Source organism: Nelusetta ayraudi, unplaced genomic scaffold, assembly GCF_046127955.1.
Source record: "Nelusetta ayraudi isolate G7.1 ecotype Tasmania unplaced genomic scaffold, CSIRO-AGI_Nayr_v1 ptg000074l, whole genome shotgun sequence".
Taxonomy (NCBI): Eukaryota; Metazoa; Chordata; class Actinopteri; order Tetraodontiformes; family Monacanthidae; genus Nelusetta; species Nelusetta ayraudi.
In genome coordinates, this window is record NW_027466124.1 from 627,832 (window position 1) to 653,111 (window position 25,280).

At 47.6% G+C, this 25,280-nt stretch overlaps 1 protein-coding gene across 1 annotated transcript in view; it reads left to right on the forward strand.

Annotated features, from left to right (window-relative positions):
* Positions 1-25,280, forward strand: part of pear1 (platelet endothelial aggregation receptor 1) — a 46,553-nt gene that overhangs the window by 15,746 nt on the left and 5,527 nt on the right. Inside the window, exons 2-16 of the mRNA XM_076043274.1 lie at positions 9,272-9,382; positions 9,826-9,927; positions 10,026-10,126; positions 13,163-13,255; positions 17,534-17,780; positions 18,417-18,519; positions 18,954-19,090; positions 20,083-20,292; positions 22,075-22,249; positions 22,346-22,466; positions 22,580-22,743; positions 23,605-23,707; positions 24,632-24,784; positions 24,916-25,047; positions 25,131-25,262. Of these exons, the coding sequence (XP_075899389.1) occupies positions 9,276-9,382; positions 9,826-9,927; positions 10,026-10,126; positions 13,163-13,255; positions 17,534-17,780; positions 18,417-18,519; positions 18,954-19,090; positions 20,083-20,292; positions 22,075-22,249; positions 22,346-22,466; positions 22,580-22,743; positions 23,605-23,707; positions 24,632-24,784; positions 24,916-25,047; positions 25,131-25,262 (2,080 nt within the window). The 5' untranslated portion in view covers positions 9,272-9,275. The remainder of the gene's footprint in view (positions 1-9,271; positions 9,383-9,825; positions 9,928-10,025; positions 10,127-13,162; positions 13,256-17,533; positions 17,781-18,416; positions 18,520-18,953; positions 19,091-20,082; positions 20,293-22,074; positions 22,250-22,345; positions 22,467-22,579; positions 22,744-23,604; positions 23,708-24,631; positions 24,785-24,915; positions 25,048-25,130; positions 25,263-25,280) is intronic.

The window sequence follows — 25,280 nt, forward strand, 5'->3', positions numbered from 1 at the left end:
TGAAATCACACCTTTGTTTATGAGCACGACTGTTCGGTCGTTAGTTCATACACATTTGCGCAACATTTTGTGCTAACCTGCTAGCAGGGGCCTTTTTCTTTTTATCTCATTAAAGCAGATCATTTCCACTTCTGAGGCAGATAATCTGCTGGTGACTCAGGGACATGGCGGTAGGTTTAGTGGGTTTTGTTTTTATCTTTTTCCCTCGTCCCCTTCCTCCTGATTCTGACCGTCAGAGAATGGCCCCATTTCCTGTTTTGTTTCTCAGAGGATGACTGAGCGTTTGTGCCAGTCTCGGTGAAGTTTGTTTTTTTAAGCAAACAATTTACACATTATTCCTGAAGAATTACAGGAATAAATTATTGATATTAATATTATTATATATTATGTTTTGCCTTGGTTTGCTTTTTGTGTTTTAAGGACTGTTTGTGCAAATGATTCTCATAAAAAAATAATTTTCATTGTGATGTTTGATTGTGAGTATTGGCTCACAGAAATACAAAGCCAGATAGCTTGAGAGACAGAGTTTGATTTTGCTAAACTTTTGCACTGCAACTAGACAGAACCAATCACAATATGTCCTAGGGGCGCTGTTGAGCCAGCAATGCAGGTGGACTCATGCCTAGCCTGTTTTTTTTGCTGCACAGTTGTCTTCCAACTTTTTCAAAACTTTCAGCGAGCTTCAGCTGATGTGAACATCATCGTTTGCTTCTGGACACTAAAAGTCTTACTCTGAAGGTGTCGGGATGTTTAAACCATTGAATTTATATCAAACTGCCACTTTCAGTGGGTGGTTGGAGAGATGAGGTTGGGAGGAGCTCAGATCTGCTGAATCTGGACCGTATCGCAGTAGCCAACTACATCCTGTCACTCAAAGTCAAGTAGAGGAAAACTGGCCTGAAGTCAGCGAAGGAACTCTTGGAGAGAGGCAGCTCTGAAATTAAGACATCTTTTAAAAGCAACCAGGAGCCCAGTTTGGCAGATACTAGCTCATGTCATGTCAGTGAGGCCTGGCAGCTGAGGAGAGTCCAGCTCATTCACTGGAAATTAAAGCTCTGATCTGCAGGCAGGGGTTGTTAAAAAAAGAAAAGAAAAGAAGAAGATAACATAACCGTCTCAAAACAGAGATGAAGAAGAAACAGACGCCGTACAAGTGCAAAGGTGCACGGGGTCGCCTGCAGTTCGAAAGTTCAGCTGTAGCCCCGCCCCCCTGGCCAACATCAATCCTGCAGACAGAAGAACTTTGCGGAGAACCTCTGGCCTTCTCCTCTTCCTCCTCTTCCTCCTCTTCCTCCTCTTCCTCCCCCTCCTCCTCACTGGATCATCCTTTTGTCAGCTCCCTCGACAACCTCCTGTTGAACCTCAGCCGCCAACGGTTTCCCACCGTTACCCCACCCTGATGGGTGAAGACCACCTTGTGACCGTAAACGGTGACACAATCAGTTCTCACAGGACGGGACTGATAATGTGGCAGGACTTATTTTTTATGAGTTGTTGTGCCACAGCGTCGGGTCGGGTCGGGCGTGGTGCGGCGCGGCTCTTCATTGTTCCTCCGAGTGTTTTTAAGGGTCTCGGCCCCCTGCCCCCCCCGTCTGCCTCCCCCGCAGTAACACGAGGCAGTGTTGCCACCGAGAGGGAGGAGGAGTGTTTGCCAGCCTGAGTGCGGTTTGAGCAGTGCTAGAACCCAGATGCAAAGGATTATGGGTTGTTTTTTTTCACCGGGTTTACAGTAACTCTGGTTTTTATGTGAGGGCGGGGTGGCGAGGGTCGGGGTGGGGGTGGCGACTGTGGTCGATGTGTCACACGGGGCGTCTGTGGCTGATCTGGTCCACTTTCTGTCAGTTTTCAAGCACCCCGAGAAATTATATAACTTTGCTTTTCTAAAGCCGCAAATGTTTTTTTTTTTGTGACAGAAAAATCTTCACTTTTACAGCAGATCTGTCAGGATGATTAATATAAACGTAGAAACATGAAAAAAAAAAATCATTCTGGAGTATGAATCCATTCTGACCTATTTTGAAGACTGGGAGTTGTCAGACGACGTGTTACAAGGTCGACTCCGTCTCCAAGATCTCGTCTCGCGAGAAACTGGCATTCATCCGACTGCTTTTCGGGGACTTTGACTCAAACTCAGGCGGCGACTGCCACCGGCGCAGCTATTCACCTCAAACGTTTACGGCAGAGCCAACAGAAAAGACCAGGTGGCTGTGATCAGAGGAGGTAACGAGTGTCTGACCGTGTGAAGAGACACACAGGGGTCAACCGCAGCCGAAGAAACGGATCGGGGGTTGTCGCTGTTGCGATAAACTGTCTGTAATATGTGTACTTCTGTGTATTTGTGCGCTCTTTATATCTGCTGCTATTTCCGAGGTAAAAAGTCCAGTTTTCCTTGATGAAAACAACCGCATACGTCTGAAGGGTTACCAGACAGTGACATGCACCACGAGACTCTAGGGGGAGCTCTACATACGAATGAGTTTGACTTTTATTCCTAACTTTTGGGACGCTGCATTGACAGAAGGAAGGACTCACAACAACAGTGAGACCGTTTACCGCAATGGTCTCCGAGACAGTGGACGGTCCAGCAGCGTTTTGTGTCCCCGTCACGTCGACTCAGCACTGGACGATTTTCCTTGGCACAATCAGAGGAGCGGGCGAGATCGTTACAATCTTCAAGGCTGCGACTGCAACACAACTCTGCGTGCGAGCGCGCAGCCGTCCTTTAATCAGCCACAGAGTTGGATTGTGTTACTGAGGAGTCATTTCTGCATCTGCTGCTGAAAGTTCCCACTCTGACCAGCCGCTTCTGCCGTGTTTTCTCTTTTCTTTCTTTGTTGTCGGAGGACTCGGCTGATTGGCACCTTATAACGGCGCTAACAACAGCCGCGCCGCTTTCAGCGCAGTAAACAGATCAGTAATTGGAGAAAAACAGTCGACAGTTTGTCTTCGTGCCACTGTGTTTTGTTTTGTTTTTTTCCCTCCTCCAGTTTTCCAGTCCCAGGAAATTCCAAAGTGAAAAATCAGCCACTGAGAACTGAAGCAGCTTCGGATCGGTTTTTAATAAACAACGCCAACATCACAAGATATTTAAAAAGAACAATAAAAACTAAAAATAAATTCCGCGTAAAGCTACCTTTGGTTGGAAGAAAAAGTCCAGAAATCAACACCTTTTATACAATAAGTTCTATAATGTTTGGTCCGGAGGGGCAAGTAGCCAACTTTTTTACGTTTGTTTATAAATTCAGGAAGCCAATAAAAAGGATTCTCAGTGGGTGGGCGCACACCAGAGTGAACTCCTGTCAAACAGCGATGAATCTTTATTTCTGCTCGTCATTACAGTAACAGAATTTATTAGTGCAAAGCCGCCGCTCGCTGCTCCCTCTGGGAACGACTGGATAATTAAATCACTGCCAAAAGTTCAGCCGCACGCTGTCGGGTTGGGCAGCCTGCTTCAATTATCAGACTCTCTTTTATTGCGCAAACTTTTTGATTTTATCTGCTACGGAACTGAAATGTTATGGCCCTTTATGAAGTCGCTTTAATGCTGCTTTGAAAGAAAATCTTCGGAAGGACAGGAACCTTCAAAGTGCCTGTATTCTGTTTTTAGAAGATTTTCTCTTCTCAGACACTTTGATGGGTTATTTTCATAGAACTTATATAATGCAATTCACGCTCTTCTCATTGGAAATCGTGTCCGGCCGCAGTTTTGTTTCCCATTAAAATGATCCCTCTGCAGGAAACAGGTTTCCCGCTCGGACCTTGAATCCATCACTGAACGGTTTTCGTGTGATCGTCTTATTAAGTCGTCACACATGTGAACAGATTTGATGCATTATCGGCCGTGATAAAAGACAGGAGTTGTTCACAGTGTGCATGGCAACTGTGGGACCATGGCAGGGGTGGGGAAGGGAATTTCAAGGACATAATTTGAAAAAAAAAAAAAAAAAACTCTGAAGAAAAACTGAGATATTTCACAGTGCTGCTTATATCTTGGAAAAGTGAAGTTTTCCTCCTGTTTGAATTACTTTCTTTCCCGATTTTGCCCTGAACTGACTCACTTTTCCTGCTCCCATCGCGGTGCAATGACAAAACAAGTGAACTTTCCCGAACGGAACGGCTTGATTGGAGTGACGTGCGGAAGCTCCTGCAAACCTGGTGAATTTAAACCTGCCGCGGTCGTTTGAAATATTGGACGGGAGTCACCTCAGACGAACTCGATCTCTCAGCTGCCTCTTTTCAGCCTCTCAGGGGCTGGAGACGTAAATATCTGCCAAGCAATATGCCGTGCACTGTGTGTGTGTGTGTGTGTGTGTGTGTGTGTGTGTGTTCACTTAATTGTAGAAACAGGTGGACTTGAGTTTGTACAATCAGGTCGAAAGTCTCACCGTGTTCTTTTTCTGGAGGACTTTATGGAAGACTGACTGAGAACTGAGACATTTGACCTTTCACTCCTCACACGACGATATATTAGAATATTAGAATAATTTCAGAAGGGATATTTTTCCTTGAAACTGGGCGGCTGGACATGACGGCAAGTGCAAAATACGACCACATTTTTTTGGCTTCAGATGAGGCTTAAACACTGACGTGCAGGATTTACTCGTCTTTGACGACGGTGAGAGGGAGAAATATCTGAACATCTCCTCCTGCTTCCTCACATTCATCAACCGCCGCAGGTGCCTCGCGCTAGCGGTTACACATTTGACCTCTCACAGGCACAGACTGGAAGTGCAGCCTGCGGAGCCGAAGCCCGGCGCCTCCAAACCTGAACGTTGGGTTCCATCAGGAAAACACGTCCGTCAGCCAAAACAGCTCTCTCGCAAAGAAACAAACCGGATCAGAATTCACTTGGTAGCTGCCGGCGCTGAGTCCATGATTGAAACTGAATATGCTAATAACAAGGATTTGGGCGTCTTTAGTGAGATTAATCAGAAGAAAGAAGAAAAAAAATCGCAGCACATGTGTTTTCATTCCAGCCCTCTTCTCTTTTTTCCCGGTTTTGTTTTTCAACCGAAGCCCTTGTGTGGTTCTGGAAAGAACATTTTGGGGCCCAGCATTCCTCATTCGGTGCGACGTGTGCACACGTGGGCCCTGACAGCAAGCTGAAGCTGAATTAGCTCAGTGTCCTCAGATGCTAAAAATAGCCCCCGTCTCTGAACTCCTCTCGGCGTATGGGACTCATTTGATGCGTGTGTGTGTGTGTAAAACATCTCCAAACGTCTCCCGAACATAAAAAACACATGAGCTGTCCTTGAAAGAGTTACAAACTGTGTAGCTGGTGTCAAAGAGCCCGTGTGTGAGCCACCATTGCGGCAGTTTTTTGTTGTTGTGTTTTTCCATGTAACGCGCGCACACACACACACTTGTCACTGTGTGCAAGGAGTATGGGTGTGCGTATTTTTATCCCCCCCTCTGTTTTTTTTTATACGGGTTTATAAGCGCCACATGAAAGTGTCGCTGTGCCGGATGAGAGCGTCTGTTTCTTTCATTGCAAACATGAAAAAGAAAGCTGAACTAAGAAAAAATTGATAAAACAAAACCTCCAGGGGCCACCGTGGCGTCTCACAGGCCTCCTTTGTGCACCTCTGGCGGAGGTGATCCGTGCAGGCGAGCCTCAGCCGCTGCCAGTTCGCCGCCAGCGGCGTATGGAAAACTTTGCAGCAACACATCCATCACACACTGCTTTGCTCGCGTCACACACACACACACACACACACGCGCGCGCACGCACGCACGCAGGTCCAAGTGAAAAGATTCAGAGCAGCAGGCTGGAAAAAGCTCAAAGGAAAATAATGATAGCTCACGGCTGAATGCAAAAAGAGTAGAGGGCCATTATGCAGCAGGAAGGGGGAGGATCGATCGGAGCAGAAGCTGTGGCCGTTGGTGGAAAAAACTCACATACCTGCTGTTTTATCCGAGTTTAAAGCTTAAAAAAAGAAAAAGAAAAAATCAAACTGCGCTGATTTTGCTTGTTTCATAGTGTGTACTGAAACACACAGTTTGGTTACGGAAACTAAATATCCCGTCACACTGTTGAGCAGATCGCTCAGGGAGCGAGTGTTTTCTAAACCTCTCATCACTCTGAGCATTTTTCTGATTTCTGCGTGACGTCAAGAAAAGGACAAAAACAAACGACTGTCAAAAATACAGAACAGACCCACAAACATTTCTCCTGCCTTGATGTTCCAAAAAAAAAAAAATCCACCTCGCTGCCAATGTTTTCTGGCAAGGACGAGCATCGATGAACTCACAAGAAAGGGTCCACCCTGCTTCTCCGCCTCGTCCTCGAGCACTTGAAGCTGGAAATCAGCCGTTTGTGATGTCACAGGAGGTGCTACATCTCCAGGGTGTGGGTTCCACCCTCTGAGGCCATCGTGTATTTCTTTTTTCCGTCCAACGTGCGGAAGGTCCAAAGCAGCATCTCAACTTTTTAAGCGGGAAGCTATAAACAGAGGGCTAGATATCGTTCTCTCTGACAGTCGTCTGGATTTGTTTTAACTGTTGCACCACTCCTCCCACCGGACTCCAGGAGGACAAATAAAGATGTGAAAACAGGTGGAACGTGTTTCCTTTGAGAGAGTCCAGACGGTGACGTCATCACATTGGCCCCTCCCACCCGACAGGTAGCCCCGGACACACGCTCGCGGCGCACGGCCTTGACTTCCACTTGGAACCAGCTGCCTGTCGGCGGTTGAGAATTCCCATGCGGTCGGAGTCCTTCTCTCTAATGAGGCACAATTAAAATGAAAAGAAGGTAATGAAAAATATTTACCGCCAGCCCAGTGAAGTGGTTGAGGGAACTTGATGACTCCTCTTAACAACGAACATGTGCCCGGCTCTCATAAAAATGCTGTTTTCATGGCACTGAATGAAGTCCCGGCGGCGGCAGGAGAGTCGTGAGAGTCGTGAGAGGTCGTTTATCAGCAGCAGAAAATCTGAGAGCTGCGACTCTCTGATTTATTGGCGGCACGTCGAATCAGCCTCCACCAGTGGAGGGAATTTAAGGTGAATCCATCACATCAGCCGTTGATTGAGGTGTTTCATTTTTCCCCCTACGCATCAGGGTTTTTTTTTTTTTTTTGAGCTTTCAGTAAAACTCTGCTGCCTCCCCGATGACTTGGAAACACACACAAAGTGACTCTGATGGGAATTGAACCGCTAATCTTGGCACCAGTGGAGGCGTCTTTTTCATCAAACCACAGGCCCATCTTTGATCTCTGGAAATTTCCCCAAAATTTCCAAGCATCCTGACACCGATTCAATAATGCGCGTGAAAAGACAAATGTGTTTTTCCCCACCGGCAGGCGGATGACGCGAGACAAATTTGACTTAAATTCAATTCAAATATGTTGTTTACTCTTTGCAGCCTTGTACAGCTTGTATGATTTAGAGGATTTATGCTAGCAGCAAAATTAGAAAAAAAAAAAGTTTGAGCGTTAGCTTAAAATGCTTTTCACTTTCTTTTGGAAACAGAGCAAATGTGCCAAAGAGCAGCTTCCTGAAACTGGATCCAGTCATCACTGATGCTCACATAGCTCGTCAGGCTCTGAACACCATATTTCTTTAAATTGCTGACAACCTGTGACCGGAATTTAGCGTTCCGAGTAAGCGGTGGTAGTAAATTGATGAACGGACAACTGAGCAAAATTCTAATGAAATTCACTACACAAGCGTGCACACTTTTTCTTTGGCCAGACGCCACGGTCGTCTGATCCAGAGACGTTTCGCTTCTTAGCCCGCCGTCTCTGACCCGAGCGGTTGGCCGCTCGCGGGAAGATGATCCTGATGCATCGCCCTGATGTCACCGCCCTAACATGTCAGACAATCCCCCCGGAGGCCGGGAGTTGATGACACGGGGCGCCGTGGGACGGAGACTCTGTCAGGCGGGACACGTAGGGAAAACAGATCCGATGTCATCGAGATTCCTCGCAGCAGAGCTCCAAACCAGCAGCCTGTGGAACCTCTGTTCATTCCTGCTGGATATTTGTTCTAAAAAAAAAAACTGCCTCCCTGCAGCTCCCTGAGAGCCCAGACGGGTCCCCGAACTGAGGTGCTCCCTGGGGCCGGTGCTCTGATGGCTTCCAGATGCTGCTGCTGCTGCTGCTGCTGCTGCTGCTGCTGCTGCTGCTGGGGGGGGGGGGGACGGCAAGCAGCGGCGCGGAGCCTCGGCCGCAGCTCTGATTGATCGGGGTCAGGATGAAGACCGGAGTCACGTTTCTTCACTCTCATCTCTTTTCTCCCTCATGTTTTCTTTTCCGACGCTGGTGTCATGCATCTTCTCCGCCGCCGCGTATGTGTTGCTGTCGTTGTTGTTGTTGTTGTTGTTGTTGTTTTAAACGCCTTTAAATGTCTGGCGCCGAGCCTCACCTCTGCTGAGCGCCTAATGAACTCTTTTACGGTCTTGAGGCCACAACTGCTCTTTACCGCAATTTATGGCCGTCAGGAGTTTCAGCGAATCCCCCCTCGCCGCTCGGTCCTGTGTTCATTACAACCAGTAAAAGACAAAAACTCTCCATCTAAACAAACGGCAAAGTTGATTCAGGAGGTTTTCCCACTGTGCGCAATGTTTTCCATGCCGTGTTTGTCCCCACTGGGGCAGCCAGCACAGGGTTGTTGTTCTTTAGATTTAGGAGACTTATCGTTCAGTTTTTGGGGATTTCGGTGAAATGGTTGATGAAGTTGTCATAAGAAGGCTGAAATGAGAGGAAAGAAGGAAGAAATAACAATATAATAACCCATAAGTAAAAAACATCAGTAAGGTCTGCAAAAACAGTGCAAACTACGCACCAAAATCTCTTTGTTCTAATTGCAAATCCAGACTGCAAACCCAAACTGGCCCAAATGATGGAAACCAGGGCCAAGACTCCAGTTGAACGTTCTGCAAGTCCTGCAGCTCGTTCCTTAGTTTAAGTCTCACCCGGTCAAATAAGTACGTGCAGGTGTGTGTTTGCAGAAGCAGCACAGTCTCTCTCGCTGTCTCTCGCTCTCGCTCTCTCTCTCACACACACACACACGTGCACAGCATGCACAGCATGCAACAGCTGCATGATAACAAGTATTTACAGTGTGTCTGTGATGTCACACTCCCTGATTGCAGTTTAATTAAATCCAGTCACACAGCATAAAATGAACCTGACCGTCAAAACAACTTCATTGCACCTCTGCTTTGTTCACCTCGTTCAAATATATGCATTTTTTTTCATCTGTCTCTGACTTCCCGCCCCCTTTTCTCTCTCTCTCTCTCTCTCTCTCTCTCTCTCTCCCCCCTCAGGACCATGCCAGCTCTGCAGAGCTCCGCCCTACTGCTGCTCTCCGGCCTCCTGATTGGTCTGAGCGACTCTCTGGACCCAAGAGACCCCAACGTGTGCAGCCTGTGGGAGAGGTGAGAGCCGTCTGACTGTCTGGTTAAACCGCTTGAGCCGTATTTTGCTTTAACAGGACGCACAAAAGCTTGAGGGATGTTTGTCTAGTTGAGGCTCAACCAGTTAAACTCAAAAACCTCTTTGTTCCCCTCTTCTTTTCACTCAGGCATGAAATTCAACAACCTCTTTTCCCACTTTACGGTGGGAAAACTGTCGTAAACTAAACTGAAAACTGCCACATCTTGTTAAGCACAACTTATATAAGAAATATAAAGAAAAATGTAAGTTGAGAAGCAAATTGATTGTACTTGTTATAAAACCATAAAAGGGGGAGTTTTTCACACCAGGGCTTCGACTTAATGGGTTTAAAGGAAGAAACTTTGTTGACAACAATCACTCAAGCAAAATTTGAACAATATGAATAATAAATTAATCATAAAAGGAATCTTCTGCCTGTTTGCAGCTTCACCACCTCCGTGAAGGAGTCCTACTCACATCCGTACGACCAGGTGACAGAGGAGCCCTGCTCGGACCCGCGGACCTCCTACAGATGCCCACGCCACAGGTCACGTCCTGTTTGGGCTGACTTCCTCTTCCTGCCCGCGTCGGTGGTGTTGGGAGTAGGTCAGAGCTTCCTGTCTGACTGTGTTGTTCCCGCTACAGGATCACCTACAAGACGGCCTACAGGCAGGCGGTGAAGACCGACTACCGCAAGAGGTACCAGTGCTGCCCGGGATACTATGAAAGCAGAGACAAGTGTGTCCGTAAGTAACTGTGGAAACCTTTGAGGAAATGAGCTCGGCTGTATGTGAAAGAGAATCGATGTCGAGATGCTCAGACACGGAGCAGCCGCATCGCCGAGATTTGAAAAAAATGATATTTTGCCGATGGACCTTGGAAAAGCTCCCATTTGACACTTTTAGTCAGGATATGGCCAGACCAGTGTCTTTTTAGGAACTAGGGGCAGAATCAATGTCTATGGATGTGACGTGGGAAGCGGCAGCAGTAGGAAGTGGAGTGGCTCCACGGGTGGAAAACCACTGAGAAAACTCTTCACATTGGCAGGAAAATAGATCCATGACGGGAAGCTCTGCAGGTGGTGGGAAACACGGGGCAGAACCGGAATTGAATGAGGGGCAGATTGTGACAGATTTCAGGACAATTCAAGGCTTTTCTTTCTTACTTTTAACAAATGGTGTTGTTTTCATAACATACGTCTGTCTCTCTCCCCCCCCCCGCAGTCCTGAAAATTTAGGATTTATGCCCAAAAAATTGTTCACAAAAAATAAAATTGCGCCCCAGTTCATAAAGGCCTTTAATTGCCTTTTGCGCTAAATCATCATGACAGGCATTGAATTCTCTTCCTTCTTCTGCCTTTGGTCTGTTTTTCCATCACGCATCGTGCACATCCAGTGTGAGCAGCACGTGGCGGCAGAATTACCATGATTACAGGTTCTGGTTCCACCGCAGTGTGGTGATGCAGAAAATGCACAGGACAATCTGGCAGTGGAGGCTCAAACTGAACACTAGAAAAACCTCTTACATGTAGAGGTTTGGACACTTTGTACACTTTGTGTGCGTTGTTTTCTTTTGGTGTGAATTCCAAATTTTTGTTTTTGTTTGAGGATCCTGTATCGCCATTAGAGGCCGAGGCTGAGCGCGTTCTGGGTTAAACTGCTGCTTCAGTGGGAATAACTGCGGTTCTCCGCCAGCGTCCGCACAATATAAGCTCTGTATTCCAGAACTGTTGGAAAACCTCCAGACAAGTATGACGTTTTGTAAAATGAGAGCGATATTTGAAGAACTGAGTGAAGAAAAAAAAAACAATTTGTGGATCAAGCCGCAAATGTTTAGTTTAATGAAAGAGACCAAAGTCATTTAGGAGGAAGTGAACATAATCCCAAAGTGAGCGACTGCAGTCTCCTGCATGAAGGTCGACGTCCTCTATGAAGAAGGCCATTTTCTAAGGGCAGCCAGGGCTGAGGAACCGACACTCACCGTGAAGACGAGTCAGAGTAACGTGGCTGGAAATCAGGGCAATCGTTTTAACAGTGTTCCTCAAATATCATGAGTTTGGAAGAATTCCATCTGAAAGTTTCCTCTGAAGGAAACCATCCCAAGGGATCTTTAAAGTTCTGTAAACTTCACTTTATGGCTTTTAAAACAATAATCTGTGCCTCTGCTTCCGCAGAAGTGACAGAAGTCCGTTCTAGAAATAGGCCCTCTGTGATGTCACAAAGTGAAGATGTGCTGGCTCCGCCGTCAGAGACAAACTCAATTTGTTCCCTTTCTGAACATATGGAAGGTTAAATGAAGCAGCCGCTTTAGCTGGAGGCTGTAAACAGAGGGCTAAACATGCTGTTGTCTGGAGATTGAGTTTGTTTTTTGTTTTTTTATGACTATGAAGGCAATTATTATTGTACACTATTTTGCTAAATACGATATATCTAAAATCTCCAGAGCCTCCAGGATGATTTACTCTGGGCAAACAGATTGAACGTGTCCAGTGGCCTGGATGAACGGATTCTTTGTTGAAAAGCCGAACCGATGCTGCTGTCAACAGCCGGCTGACGCGCCACTGTTGCCGACAGGCAGCGGTGACGTGCGTAAACAAAGCCGAGCTGAGCGCAGCCTCAGCAGGGGCGGAGCCAATTCCACCATCGTATCCCCAAAACACACAGCGGTAATAACAGGGTTTGGCTTTGGAGATAAATGTTTGTTGTCGAAGCCACAATGATATGCGATGATGTTGTGTCTTTGTGTATGTGTGTGTGTGTGTGTGTGTTTTCTTTTGTATTTAAACACAAAAGCCTTCTAATTGCAGTTTTAGTAACAGAAACTGAGATTTAAGTTTTTAACCTGTCATCTATGACTTTTCCCTTCTCCCAATATATATATAAAATACATAATTAGATATATTTAGACTGACCTCATTTGACCGATGGCAAGACAGACTTTGTCCCTGAATCCTTACAGCGTCCAGTTTTCACAACCTCACCTAGAAATGAAAAAGAAGAGGTAAATCTCACAAAAACATTTTGCAGAGTGACTTCAGCTGATTGGCGGAATGAAGGCCGACAGAGCCGAACAAACATTTCACGACGTAAAGACTTGAGCTCAGTTCATTCACAACACTTAATCAAAAACAATTTATTGCATCATGTGACACAGAGAAGAAGAAACGCACAGCTGTTGAATATACAGCCTGCAAACATGAATGTTGTTAAAAAAAAAAAAATAATTGAACACAGGCCAAACTCACAGTATCCGTCTGTGACCGACTTCTTATGCTTCCTCCACCTTTCAGAAAGTGTATATTAAGTTGGTACTTTGTGATGTCACAAAGGGCGCTGTTTAGTGACCACACCCCCGGCCAGGTGTTGGCTCCACCTTCTGAGGCCACCTTTGTTTTTGTTCCCTCTCAAAAGGTCCAACTCAGCTTAAGTTTGCGCTGGAGGTTGTGAACACAGGGCTAAATACGCTCGTTCTCCAGAGTTGTGCAGAGTTTTTCAATGATTTAGTTGTGCGAGGCGGCTCCACTGGGTGCCAAGGAAATCAAATAAAACTAACCACACAAAACCAAACCAGCCCCGAGGTGCATTTTAGGAATACATCTCAATAAAAAAAAAAAAAAAATAGGAGTCAGAGTGACAAAACCACTCTTGGATTGTTTGGACGTTTAGTTTAGTTGAAGTTTAACAGACTGGGCTGGTTGACGGTTGGCTGAGAAGCTTCCTTAAACTCGGCCGTGTTGCAGAGCAGAAGCAGGATGTTGACAGCGTGTCTCCTCTCGCCCGCAGCCCGCTGCACCAAGGAGTGCGTCCACGGCCGCTGCGTCGCTCCGGACCGCTGCCAGTGTGAGGGAGGCTGGCGAGGCGACGACTGTTCCAGCGGTATGAATCACTCCTTCTTCTCACCCTCCTCCGGCTAGCAGACGTCTCCTCACACCACACGCACAAGCACACAACAGGAAATGATGCCCAAACAGAAGTCGGGCGAGCGATGATTCGACCGGAGTCCAGCGAGCCGTTGATGGAACCGGAGGGACACTGAACACGGAGCCACGCCCCTCGGTGTCGTAACTGCAAACAAAACAGCCTCAGTGTGAAGGACGCGGGCAGGAAAAATGAATCGAATCGGAGTTAAATGGAAGTGAAGAGTCCGTGTTGATGGACCATCTTGTGGCTCCTCGACATGCAGATGACGGCCAGGAAAAACACTTGGGCACGCGTGAGCGTCTCCTTTTACACATCAAGACTGAAAGCCATAAAGTTTTACAGAGGTCGCTGATTCAAACTGGTGAGTTTGGCCTCGCTCGTCGATGAAATCGATGATTAAAATCTCCCCAAAGCCCCAAATGTGAGTGAAACGCCCAAAATTGTTGCTCTTTTTTTCCCACGTCATCCAGCCAGTTTTCATGGCACTCGGCTGGGTCGATGAAACTCCTCCTCCCCCACCTACTCCTGCTCCTCCTCCTCCTCCTCCTCCTCCTCCTCCTCCAGCCCCCCCCCCTCCCCCCTTGCAGAAAGAAGGAATTAGCTTCAACGGGCAGCGGTCGGTGACTTGACAGGGGGATGATGGGAAGGGGAAGTGGAAAATGTTACCCCACTCTGTTTCTCCAGCAGCTCTCCTTGCTAGTCCCTCCTCTCAGCCTCACTATTTTCCTCCACTCCTGCTCCTTCCACCTCCTCCCCCCCCAACCCCCTCCTCCTCCTCTTCGGCCTTGGCTCCTCTGTGCGTCGCGGTAATGAAGTCTTTTGCTGGCAAAGAGAAGCCCAACTCTTCCTGGATGCCGGCGTGTCGAGCCGTCAGACTTTGGGAAGGAGGAGAGGGGCCATGAGCCTTTCAGTTTTAATGAATACTCTGAGGACAGCAGACTCAGAGGGCTCAGGATCACGGAGAATAAAAATACAAAATTCAGTGGTTGTAAAGGACGAAGGTTAAAAACGGGCCAGAGGGCGGAGCCAGAGGGAGGCAGGAGCGGTGATGGGGAGTATTTATGCCTTGCATAAACTCTGTGTCGGAGCAGATGTTGATGGACGGACCTGATGGGCTGGAATCGAGGCTGGCTTCAGATGCCCTGGAAGATTGCACGGAACGTTTTGGCCACGAAACAAATACCCAGAGAGCAGCAGCACTCGCACGACTCGCAAGGGGGAAAGGAGGAATTTTCCCACCGTATCAGCGAGCGTTCCTCCTCCTCCTCCTCCTCCTCCTTCACCTCCTCCAGCACATTCTTCAGGAGATGCCAGCTCTGAAGTGTGCGTTAATCAGCGGCTTTACGCGCTCCGAGTGGAGCTGATGCAGGCCTGCAGCGGCTCTGCAGACACCCCGGCCTGCGAGCTAGCACGAGGTCGTGAGGCCCGTTTTTATACGGGTCAGAAACAGTTTGAAGCAATCAGCCGTGTCATTTGGTGTCACAGTGGTTTTGTTCCCCTCAAGCTGCGCAGCGGCCATATTGACACTGTCATATCTTGTCTGTAACCGTTTTATGGAGCAGTGTCAGTATTTGATCATTTGAACAAGAAAGAAAAAAAATGACATTTTTATAACTTCCTCTATTTAAAAAATAAGAAATCTGGAGAAATGTGCGCACTATTAAATATGTGACAAACACATGGAGCACTAAAACAAAGTCCTTGGGTCATTCAGATTTACGGAATATAACCAAACATACTAAACATACATATATACTCCCTGTTTGTACAAGAAAGTGTTTGTTTGCAAAGCCTGAAGTGGCCGAGTTTAAAAGTTCAAAGGTCACCTAAATTTTCCCAGTAGAAATCCCGCCAATAGAAACAGATCAAGGCAATGATGTTTGAGGGCATCTGTGATCCTTCCTTCTCCTCTGGAGCAACAAGCCCACAGCTGCTTTCTGCCTCATCCCTCCAACTCCCCTCCTCCCCCCTACCAAAAAGAACAAAAAAGCATTGCCGTATTTGTCTTGATTTGTTTTTGAACTTGGGCCTCCAAGGTCGGCTGTTCTGAAACATTGCGGTTTGCGCTTCCTCCTTCGCTCTAAGTGAAGGACCGTCAGACGCGAACGCTCACACGCCCTCAGGGAGTTTGGAGCAACGTCGGTGTTGGACGGACGGGAGTTGAATGTGAGTCGCTGATGTCAAATGACATTTTCAACAAGTTGTCTCCATGCGGAAGCATCTTCTCTGGTCAAACCATCTGTGAGTTTAATCCTTTGTGCGAGCAAAAATGAGACAACAAGTTTCCGCATGGCAAAGAGCCACAAGCCTCCTTTGATTCCATACGTCATCTTCCTGCTGATGGAGCCGAGTGCAAACCAACTCTCTGCAGACTGGGGGGGGGTCAACTCTGCCAGCTGGTTGCACATGGAGGGGGGCAGCCAGGGCGTGCACATCCAATCTGGAGTATCTCGCAGATTCCCTCGTCTCCTGTCTGGATGCATCAGGCTCTGCAGAGCCGCTTGCTAAGTCTTTCCTGCTGCTGCTGCTGCTGCTGCGGTGGAGAATGTCTGTGTAAACACCATTGCCGCTCCAGCTGAGTTTCTCATTATTCAACGTGACAGACTCCGGCAGGACCCCTCTGTCGTGCCCACACAGAGAACAGAGTCAAGTTATGAATCCACCAAACAGAGGAGGCAAGCAGGGGGTCCAGATCCCGGTCAGAACCACGGCAGCGAACTGCCGCCAAATTTGGCTTTCTCTGCTTCTTGCTTTCTTTGGAGTCGCAGTCAAAGCAGCTGAGCGGGTGGGTGGGTGGGTGGGTGGACGGATGGATTGGGTGGTGGGGGCATTCAGGTAGGGGAGGAGGAGGTGGAGGAGGAAACACCACCTCCGCTGGGCTGCTCGTAGAAGCTTGGCAGAGGCCTCGGCGAGGAGCTGCTGCTCGGATTGTTGCTGCGTTACATCAGCGGGCAGGCAGATTCCTCGGAGAGGACGACACCCAAAAGTCTGACTCAAAGTCAGAGTTATCGATCAGACATTTGAAGAATGCTCGACATCTGCTCCGTTCTCATAGCCATCGGTGACCAACTGGAAAGAGATTTCTCCTGAAATCCACCACTGCGTGCGAAACCTCGGCCGCATGCAAAACCCCCAGAGCCGCCAGAGTTGGCTTCTGTGAAATTAACCATTTGAAGACCCCCCCCCCTCCCAATCCTCCCTCCCACCACCACCAGCACCGTGCAAATCGGCCTCGGCCATTCAGAATTATTTGTGGGTAACTCGACACTGCAGTGCAAAGAGCAGAGGATTTAGAGGAGGGAGGGGCGAAGAGCCGGCGCCGCCACTTTGTGTAATCCGTAATCGCAGCCCGTCTCTTTGTTTCTCTGCTCTCTGGTTTTCCTCTTCCCAGCTGCAAATCACATTCACCCCCGTTTATTTGTTTTCAATGACATCATCAGCGTGCACCCACCGTAAACCTGAGAGTGGGCCGAGGACAGACGAGCGACACGAGATGTTTGGCACCGGGTGCCAGTCGCAGTCACGGCGTTGCACTCCGGTGCACATGTTTCTCATTTCGCCTCCAGCGGCGTGAATGAGGTTTGACTCAGTGTTTAGTTGAGGAGCAGAGCAGAGCCTTACTGGAAGTCGACTGCCTGGTCCCGCTGGAAAATGTGGGCAATGAAAGTGGGAACTTCAGTGTGTGTGTGTGTGTGTGTGTGTGTGTGTGTGTGTGTGCACGTTGTTCTCAGGGGATGTGGAAAAAATAAAGCTGGCAAACGTCTTTCAGAAAGTCAGAAAATGCAAACATGCTGTATTTTCCTGCAAGAGGAGGATTTTCAACTGGAGCTTCAACTGAACCATTAAAAACCAACGAGGAACTCAGTTCAGATCAGATCACTGCGTATAAAAATGGGAGGAACAAAAAGGACAAAAAAAACAAAACAAAACTGTATTTTTTCATTTGGCCAGCAGGGACCGCCAAAAATGGTTGCAGAAAGACTGAAAATGACTGTCAATATGGGAAGGAGCTCCAAATTAATTCCATCACAAAATCATCCTTTTTTTAAAAAAAAAAACCAAAAAACTTTTTTATCCCGTAAACTCAAGATGACGCCATTCGTGTAACAACTCTCTAAGCCAAAACCAGTGATTTCATGCTGACTCCGCCCATATTTGTATACAGTCCGTGGTTTAAAAGTGTTTTCCTCAGGGTTTAAAATGTTAAAATGTTTTTTTTCTGTTCCATTGCAGCCTGTGACAACAAGCACTGGGGGCCGGACTGCCGCCAGCAATGCAAGTGTGAGAACGGCGCCCTCTGCGACCCGGTGAAGGGTGCGTGTCAGTGTCCTGCGGGCTACATCGGACGCCACTGCGAGGACTCGTGTCCGGCCGGGACCTTTGGGAAGGGCTGCCTGCAGCGCTGCAAGTGTGGCACCGGAGGCTCCTGCGACAGTGCGACGGGAGAGTGTGTGTGTCGGGACGGATTCACAGGCACCTTGTAAGTGAAGAAGATAATGAAGAAAATTAACGTAATAATTTAAAGAACAACGACAACAACCAGAAAGTGAATCTATAAGAATAAAAAAAAAAAAAAAAAAGACTAAATAGAAAGAAATAAAATAGATTGATAGATCCAAAACAATTATCAATAAAATAAATACATTTCCAATGTTTGGCAAAAGAAACCTTGTATCTCAAATAATTCTAAACTAAAATGAAAAGGATAAAAATGCTCTTTAGTTTTTCGAAAGTGACTGATATACAATGATATGTATGTTGTCAGCAGGTTATGATTAAACATATTTACCGAAGCTTCACTTTAAGCAGTTACAACAAAGTTGTGAAGTGGTCCAAGAAATCTTCTACTTCGTACCACCACCTTCCCGAAGACCAGGAAGTCGTGGAACAGCTGTGGAAAAAATTCTGAAGAGCTCTGACTCTTAGAGACGTGTCAGGGGATTTTTTTTTTTTTTTTTTCCTCTGTGTGTGTTTTGTGTCTAAATCCAGCGGCCAGTGTGCAGATTGAAAACAAAGCCGTGAAAGTGCAGAACCAAACACTGACGGCAGGCTGCAGGAATGTCCCAGGACACAAGCGAGTCCTCTCGTTAAAACCTCTCCTCCGTCTCCCCTCCAGCTGCGAGAAGTCCTGTCCCAGGAAGTGCCAGGCGCGCTGCCCCTGCCAGAATGGTGGCATCTGCCGGGGCATCGGGATCTGCGCCTGTCCTCCCGGATGGACGGTGAGAACCGGGCGCCACTGACCTCCACGCCACCTGCTGGAGGCAGCCAGATTGGGAATTAGCTCATGTGTTCCACCTTTTTTTTTTTTTTTTTTTCTTCCCCCTGCTGGCTCCCAAATCTGAACAAGCTGTCTCACTCTCTCGGCGCTGGACTTATCTCTGCGCACATTTAGAAAGCAAACCTGTCACTTCTCGGAGACGCAAAAGCACTGTCTGTGAACGTGACAAATTGATTGTGAGGCTCCCCGTTAGCGGGGAGGGAGGTGCGGGTGTCAGCGAGCAGCCTCACTGCTCCTTTTTCCAGAACTGCATCCAATTCATGCATTTTCCCCCCCTATTGTTTTAAAAAAAATGATGTGCATTTTCTCAGAACCCCCCCCCCGCCCTCCCCAATATTTTTCTTAATTTCTTCTTTCTCATTTTTCTCCTTGCAGGGCTCCGTCTGCACCGAGCGATGTCCACAAGGCCGATTTGGCTCAAACTGTGCTGAGGAGTGTCTGTGCCACAACAGAGGCAAATGTGACCCGGAGAGCGGCCAGTGCCAGTGTGCCAAAGGTTTCACCGGCAGCAGGTGTGTGCACGAGGGATCGTCAAGCCCGTCACTCATGTTGACCGACTTTCCAAGCCGAGAGCCAGTAGAACGCGGAGGCGTGGTGGCCGACCCGACGAATCCAGCCGCAGCTGATAAGAACCAGCTCACGTCTGAAGCAGCTTCCAGCTGCATTTTTTTTTTTAACAATCGTAAAAAAAATTTAAAAAAAACTCCAGTTTGCCCTCCCCAAACACTTGATATCCTTCAGTGTGGAAGAATCACAGACCAGCTGTGCCGGTTAACAGGGGCCAGCTGGTAGCCAGGTTACTGCTGCCAGGCCAGCCTCTCCTCTCTCTACCGGGGGGGGGGGGGGGTAATCTACTGATTACGCCTTTAAAAAAGTCATCTGATTACTTATCCAACTACTTTGTTTCATAAGTAATCAATTACTAATTACTTTAGTTAAAAAAAAATAAAGTAACAGTTGCTCAGTGCTATGGAATGAACTTTATTAAAATGCAAATTTTAAAGCACAGCAGTTAAAAGATCTCGACTGTGCAGAGTACTGCTCACTTGTAAACAATTTATGAGGTTCGACGTGGATATTTCCGAAGTTGAGAACGTCTTGTTTCCTGCACATAACGCACATCGAACCACAATATCCTTTGATTGAGACCAGATGAACTCAAAAATAATGCTTGTTTTGGTGCGTCGTCGCATATCAATGACGCTGCATGCACGGTCGCATCTTTGTTTTTGGTTGTTTTTCTAAAATTCAGACGTTTCGTGGATAATAAGACATTTTCAGCTTGCGAAACATTTCAGAAAAGCGATGTCATCGTTACTTGATAAAATAATTATGACATAACGACCAGTTTTGCCACAGTAACCCCGTTGGATTACTCCGTTACTCAAAAAGTATTTGAATTACAGTAGTGGATTACTTAGTGATCGATTACCCGCCAGCACTGATCGCCACCATGGACAACTACTACTACAGCTCCTCCTCTTCCCCGACTCGCTGTGTTCAGGTGCAACGAGGAGTGCGCGGCGGGCTCGTACGGCCAGGACTGCGAGGGCGTGTGCGAGTGCGCCAACGGCCGCTGCTACAACATCGACGGGGCGTGTCTGTGTGAGCCGGGCTTCAGCGGGCCGCACTGCCGCGACAGGATGTGTCCGCCCGGCAAGTACGGCATGCACTGCGAGCGCGCCTGCCTCTGCCAGGACAAGCACACTCTCAGGTGAGCCGCAGCGCAGGCACCTCACACGTTTCCTCTGTGGTGAAGCTGCAGCAGCGGGTGACAGAATGTAGAAAACATCGAGTAACTCCTGCAGGGATCAGACCTTCTGGCATCATCACGGTTCTAGTTAATGTTGTTTTGGTTTTGGTTTTTTTTTGCTAAGCAAATATTGTACTTCAAACTGGTGGCCTGCCTCCACCCTATGACAGTTGGGACTCCAACACACCCCCGCAAGCCTGAGTGCAGGAGAAAGCGGGTTTTGAAAATGGACGGATGGATGGATATTCAACTTCTTAAACTACATAATCTATTTTTGGTTTCTCTCAGGCCACAATTAGAATTGGATTCCTATATATATCATTTAGATTTCTAAATATAATATTTTGCATGATTTTAAGACAATTTCCTGTCCCTTATTTCAAAAATATGTATTTTTAATCAACTAAATAGCTGTAATTGCGTGATGTTCTCCTTCATGGATCTTAGCCAACTTATTTCCAGACAGCCACCACATTGTTTTCATGCAAAGAAACAATCAAAGAAAGAAAGAACGGCCAGAGTGCAGAGTACATACTATGCTGGTGGCCATCTGCTCCTGATAACGTTCTAGACGACAGAAGATGAGATAGAAGATAAAAAATGAAATGAACATCCATTAGCCAAGCCGAAGCACCGTTGTGTTCAGGAGGACAAACGCACCCCTGCTGCTCGGGGGCCTGAAGCCTTCCTGGTCTCCTTGGCTCGCTCTTTAGGTGCACTGGCTTTTCCATAGTGACCCCTATTGGCAAGACATTAGGTTATCACAGGTGTTTCCACTGCTAGTTGTCTGTCCCCTTGAATCAGGGTAAAAAAAAAATAATTAAAAAACAAATCCAGATGCTGCTCTTGTAGCTGTTGGCTCGGTTGAAAGATTCAGATTAAAGTTATTTGAGTCTGTTTCTACATCCACAAAAAAACATGCTCACATATTCACCACATGCACTTGAACACCTCCGTCAGTCCAGTGACCTCATGCTGTTTGTCAGTCTGAGAGCGCCAGTCATCAGAGTCAGACACACCTGTGGGCGCTAATGAGCGTAGCTGAACAGGACTGAGTGCTCAGCAGACAGGAAACGGGCACAGCTGGACGAGTGATGGCTGCCTGGTGCAGTTTGTGGCAGCTCGGTCCACGGTGCGACAAGAAAAGGCAGTTATTCTTTGACGACAGCAAGAAACTAAAATATTTCAGATCTTTTTTTTAAAAAAACAACAAAACATTGATGTTGTGTCAATTGGTAAAAAAAAAACAAAAAAAACAACACAACAAAATAAAAACTCTGAATCGTGCTGCTATAATTTCATGTGGCCAATCAGTGAGATGAGCGATTTGTCTAGACGGAGCAAATCTCCAGAGAGCTTCTGAGCACCGCATCAAGCAAAGTGAAACCCATTGAAATGAAAGCAAGTCATTGGAATCTTTTGCAATGTTGCTCTTCGCAGCAGACAAACCTTCACACTGGGACATTCATCTTCATCTTTGCACCTTGCAGTTGTTGACTCTTCTAGATTTATGGAACCAGACGGAGACACGACTCAAAAAAATGAAAGCTGTTCTGTTGTCCTGAGAGTTACTGACTGGAGCGGATTAGTTGCAGGTGAAAATAATAATAACAATGATAATAAATCACGAGACACTATGAAGCGATGTCCAAGCACACATTTTATCCGACCAGTCAGGAGCTTTCTTGCTTGTTTGTCTGCAGCTTCCCTCCCACTCACCTGTCCTCCTCTTCCATTCCCCAGCTGCCACCCAATGAAAGGAGAGTGCACGTGCCTGCCAGGGTGGGCGGGGCTGTTCTGCAACGAGACCTGCCCATTGGGCTTCTACGGCCACGGCTGCCTGGAGCCGTGCCTGTGTGTGAACGGAGGGGTGTGTGATGGCGCCACTGGCCGGTGCCACTGTGCCCCCGGCTTCACGGTCAGACAAAACACCCCTTTATATGACATTTTTAAAGAGGTTACAAAGTTCTTGATCGTGATTTTTTAATTTTTTTTTTTGAATAATGTTTTTTAGGGAACTCACTGCGAGAGTCCCTGTAAAAGCGGCAGTTATGGGAAGAACTGCTCCCTGGAGTGCTCCTGCCACAACTTCGTCGACTGCTCGCCCGTCGACGGCGCCTGCTTCTGCAAAGAGGGTACATTTTTATTTTTACCCCCGCTGTCGCCCCCTGGTGGTGGCCTTTATCATGACCCCCCCTGCCCCCCCCCTGCGACCAATTGAAACGTGGCTGTTGTGTTCACCTTCAAGGTTGGAGGGGTGCGAAATGCTCCAGCCCCTGCTCGGAGGGAACCTGGGGTCGCGGGTGCAACGCCACCTGCCGCTGCGCCAACGGGGCCAAATGCGACCTGGCGGACGGATCCTGCAGCTGCACCGCCGGCTGGCACGGCACCCACTGCGAGCAGCCGTGCCCGGTAAATACTTGCACGTGATTGGCTGAGATCAAAGTTTCCACAATGGATGGCGAGAAGCGAGAATATTTGGGTTCGTGTGCAGCTTTTATTCAGGTTTTCCTCCAAAGGTCAAAGGGCAGCATAAACATCAAAGTAAAATCAAACCCCTCACTATATGGAAAGGGCTATTTTCCATTTTCAATTCTCAATTTTTCGATGCTGGATCAGTAAATGTGGAAAATTGTCGAGAGCGTTTTGCACAGAAAACAGTGTTTTTAGCCCGCTGTTTATGGTCTGCTGCTAAAACTGAGGACATCCAGTCTCAGCTTCCTGGCTGCGCTGTTGCCAGCAGACTACATCAGTGCCCTTTGTGATATCAAGTCAGATTTCCAGAACTCGGTGCATGAGTGCAACCCAGTAATTTGACAAAGAGATAATATGGCGGTTTAATAGAGCGATCAGGTTAACCTTGAAGGACCTTGCCCTTGTTTGTCTCCCGTGGCAGCTGAATAATCTTTTGGACTTGAGACACAACTTTGTACAAACAATGAAAAACGATACAGAGGACGTGAGGTAAGAAATTCCATGTTCAGCTGAGCTGTGCTGAAAAATGAGCTTTTACAAATAAGACTAACCGACACTAATCAAAGTGTAACAGCCGACCCTTGCAGACGTGAATGGAAGATTTTTTTGTCCACTCTGTCCGAGGGCCGCTCGGCTTGTAAAGACGAGCCATTATTGTCCCACGACAGGGAAATTTGCCAAGTAGCCGCGTCTCAGCAGCTCCCGGGGGGAGGAGGCGCTGTTTTCTCTGGGTGTGTGTCTGAGAGTCTGAGAGCCCTGACGACTCTTCTCCTCCTTGGCATCTGTTCACATGTGCAGATGGGCACGTTTGGTCCTGGCTGCCTGAAGAGATGCAACTGTGTTCACGCCGACGGCTGCCAGGCGTCCAGCGGGGAGTGCCACTGCCTGCCGGGCTGGGGGGGTAAGTCATGACGTGTCGCAGAGAGAGCAGCCTCTCCAGCAACCACCCCAGCCAGTCACTTCAAATCACCTCTAATATACACGTCGGACGAGTTGGATGAGATTCAGAGTCTCTGAGAGCAGCTCGGAAAAGGTTTTAGGCACTTTTAGCATTTCATTAAAAGACAGTTTATGAATTTGATTCTTCTTTTGGATTTATATACAAGTTGGTTAAATGTTGCATCTATCAGGCTTAATTGAATATATCATTGTACCAAAGTAACACTAACAATAAGAACTTCTATTTATATATCACTTTCAGTGTTGTTGGAATGACTCCATAGCCCAACAACTGTTTACTGATTACTCCATTAAAAAGCAATCTGATTACTTCTTTAACGACTTTGTTTCATAAGTAATCAATTACTAATTCATTTAGTTTGAAAAAAAAAGTAAAGTAACAGTTGGGAGCGTCTTGTTTCCTGCACACAACGCACAACGAACCACAATAATCTTGGATTTAGACCAGATGAGCTGAAAATAATGTTTGTATTTCCAGCATTCGCTGTTTTTTCTTTTGCCGCCGCCCTGCTTGTTTTGGTGCGTCGTCGCATATCAATGACGCTGCATGCACGGCTGCATCGTCAATATGCGACATCATTGTTTTTGGTTGTTGTTCTGAATTCCAGACATTTTGTGGATAATGAGACATTTTTAGCTTGCAAAGTATTTCGCAAAAGTAATGAAATCGTCACTTGATGAAGTAATTCTGACATAGTTACCAGCTTTGCCACAGTTTAATTACGGTAGTGGATTACTTAGTCATAGATTACTGGCCAACGCTGGTCACTTTCGGATAAGAGTCTTGAACAATTTGGTCACAAAATCATAAGCAAAGGGGAAAATATGTTCAATATGTTCTTGATAATTTCCCCTCCCCTTAAAGGCCCGCGCTGCAGCGAGCCGTGCTCTGATGGCCTGTGGGGGCGCCACTGCAACCAGACCTGTTTCAAGCACTGTCCCAACAGCGACACCTGCCACAGAGAGACAGGAGCGTGCGTGTGTCGGCCCGGCTACTGGGGGGTCACCTGTCAGAACAGTGAGTGTTCCAGTCAGTCAGTCAGTCAGTCAGTCAGCAAGTTGGGGAAACAGAGGGATTGTGACGTACTGTCTCCTCCTCCTCCTCCTCCTCCTCCTCCCCCTCCTCCTCCACCCCCTTCCCAATCCCAGAATGCCGAGCGGGGACTTACGGTGACCAGTGTGGCCTGTCCTGCCCCTCCTGCAGCCAGTCCTACCTCTGCCACCATGTGACGGGAGAGTGCGACTGCCTGCCGGGACACACGGGGGACGACTGCGATCAAAGTGGGCGTCGTCCGCTAACACAGGCAGACTCGCTGCGGCCGGTCGCAGCCTCCCACTCATCCCGTGTCAACTTGTTTTCGCAGTTTGCCCGGCGGGTTCCTACGGCAAGCAGTGTTCCGAAGTGTGCGTCAACTGTGCCAACAACTCCACGTGCGACCACCGCGACGGCCACTGTGAATGTCTGGCCGGCTGGACGGCGACAGACTGCTCCGTCCGTGAGTGTGTCAGAGTGC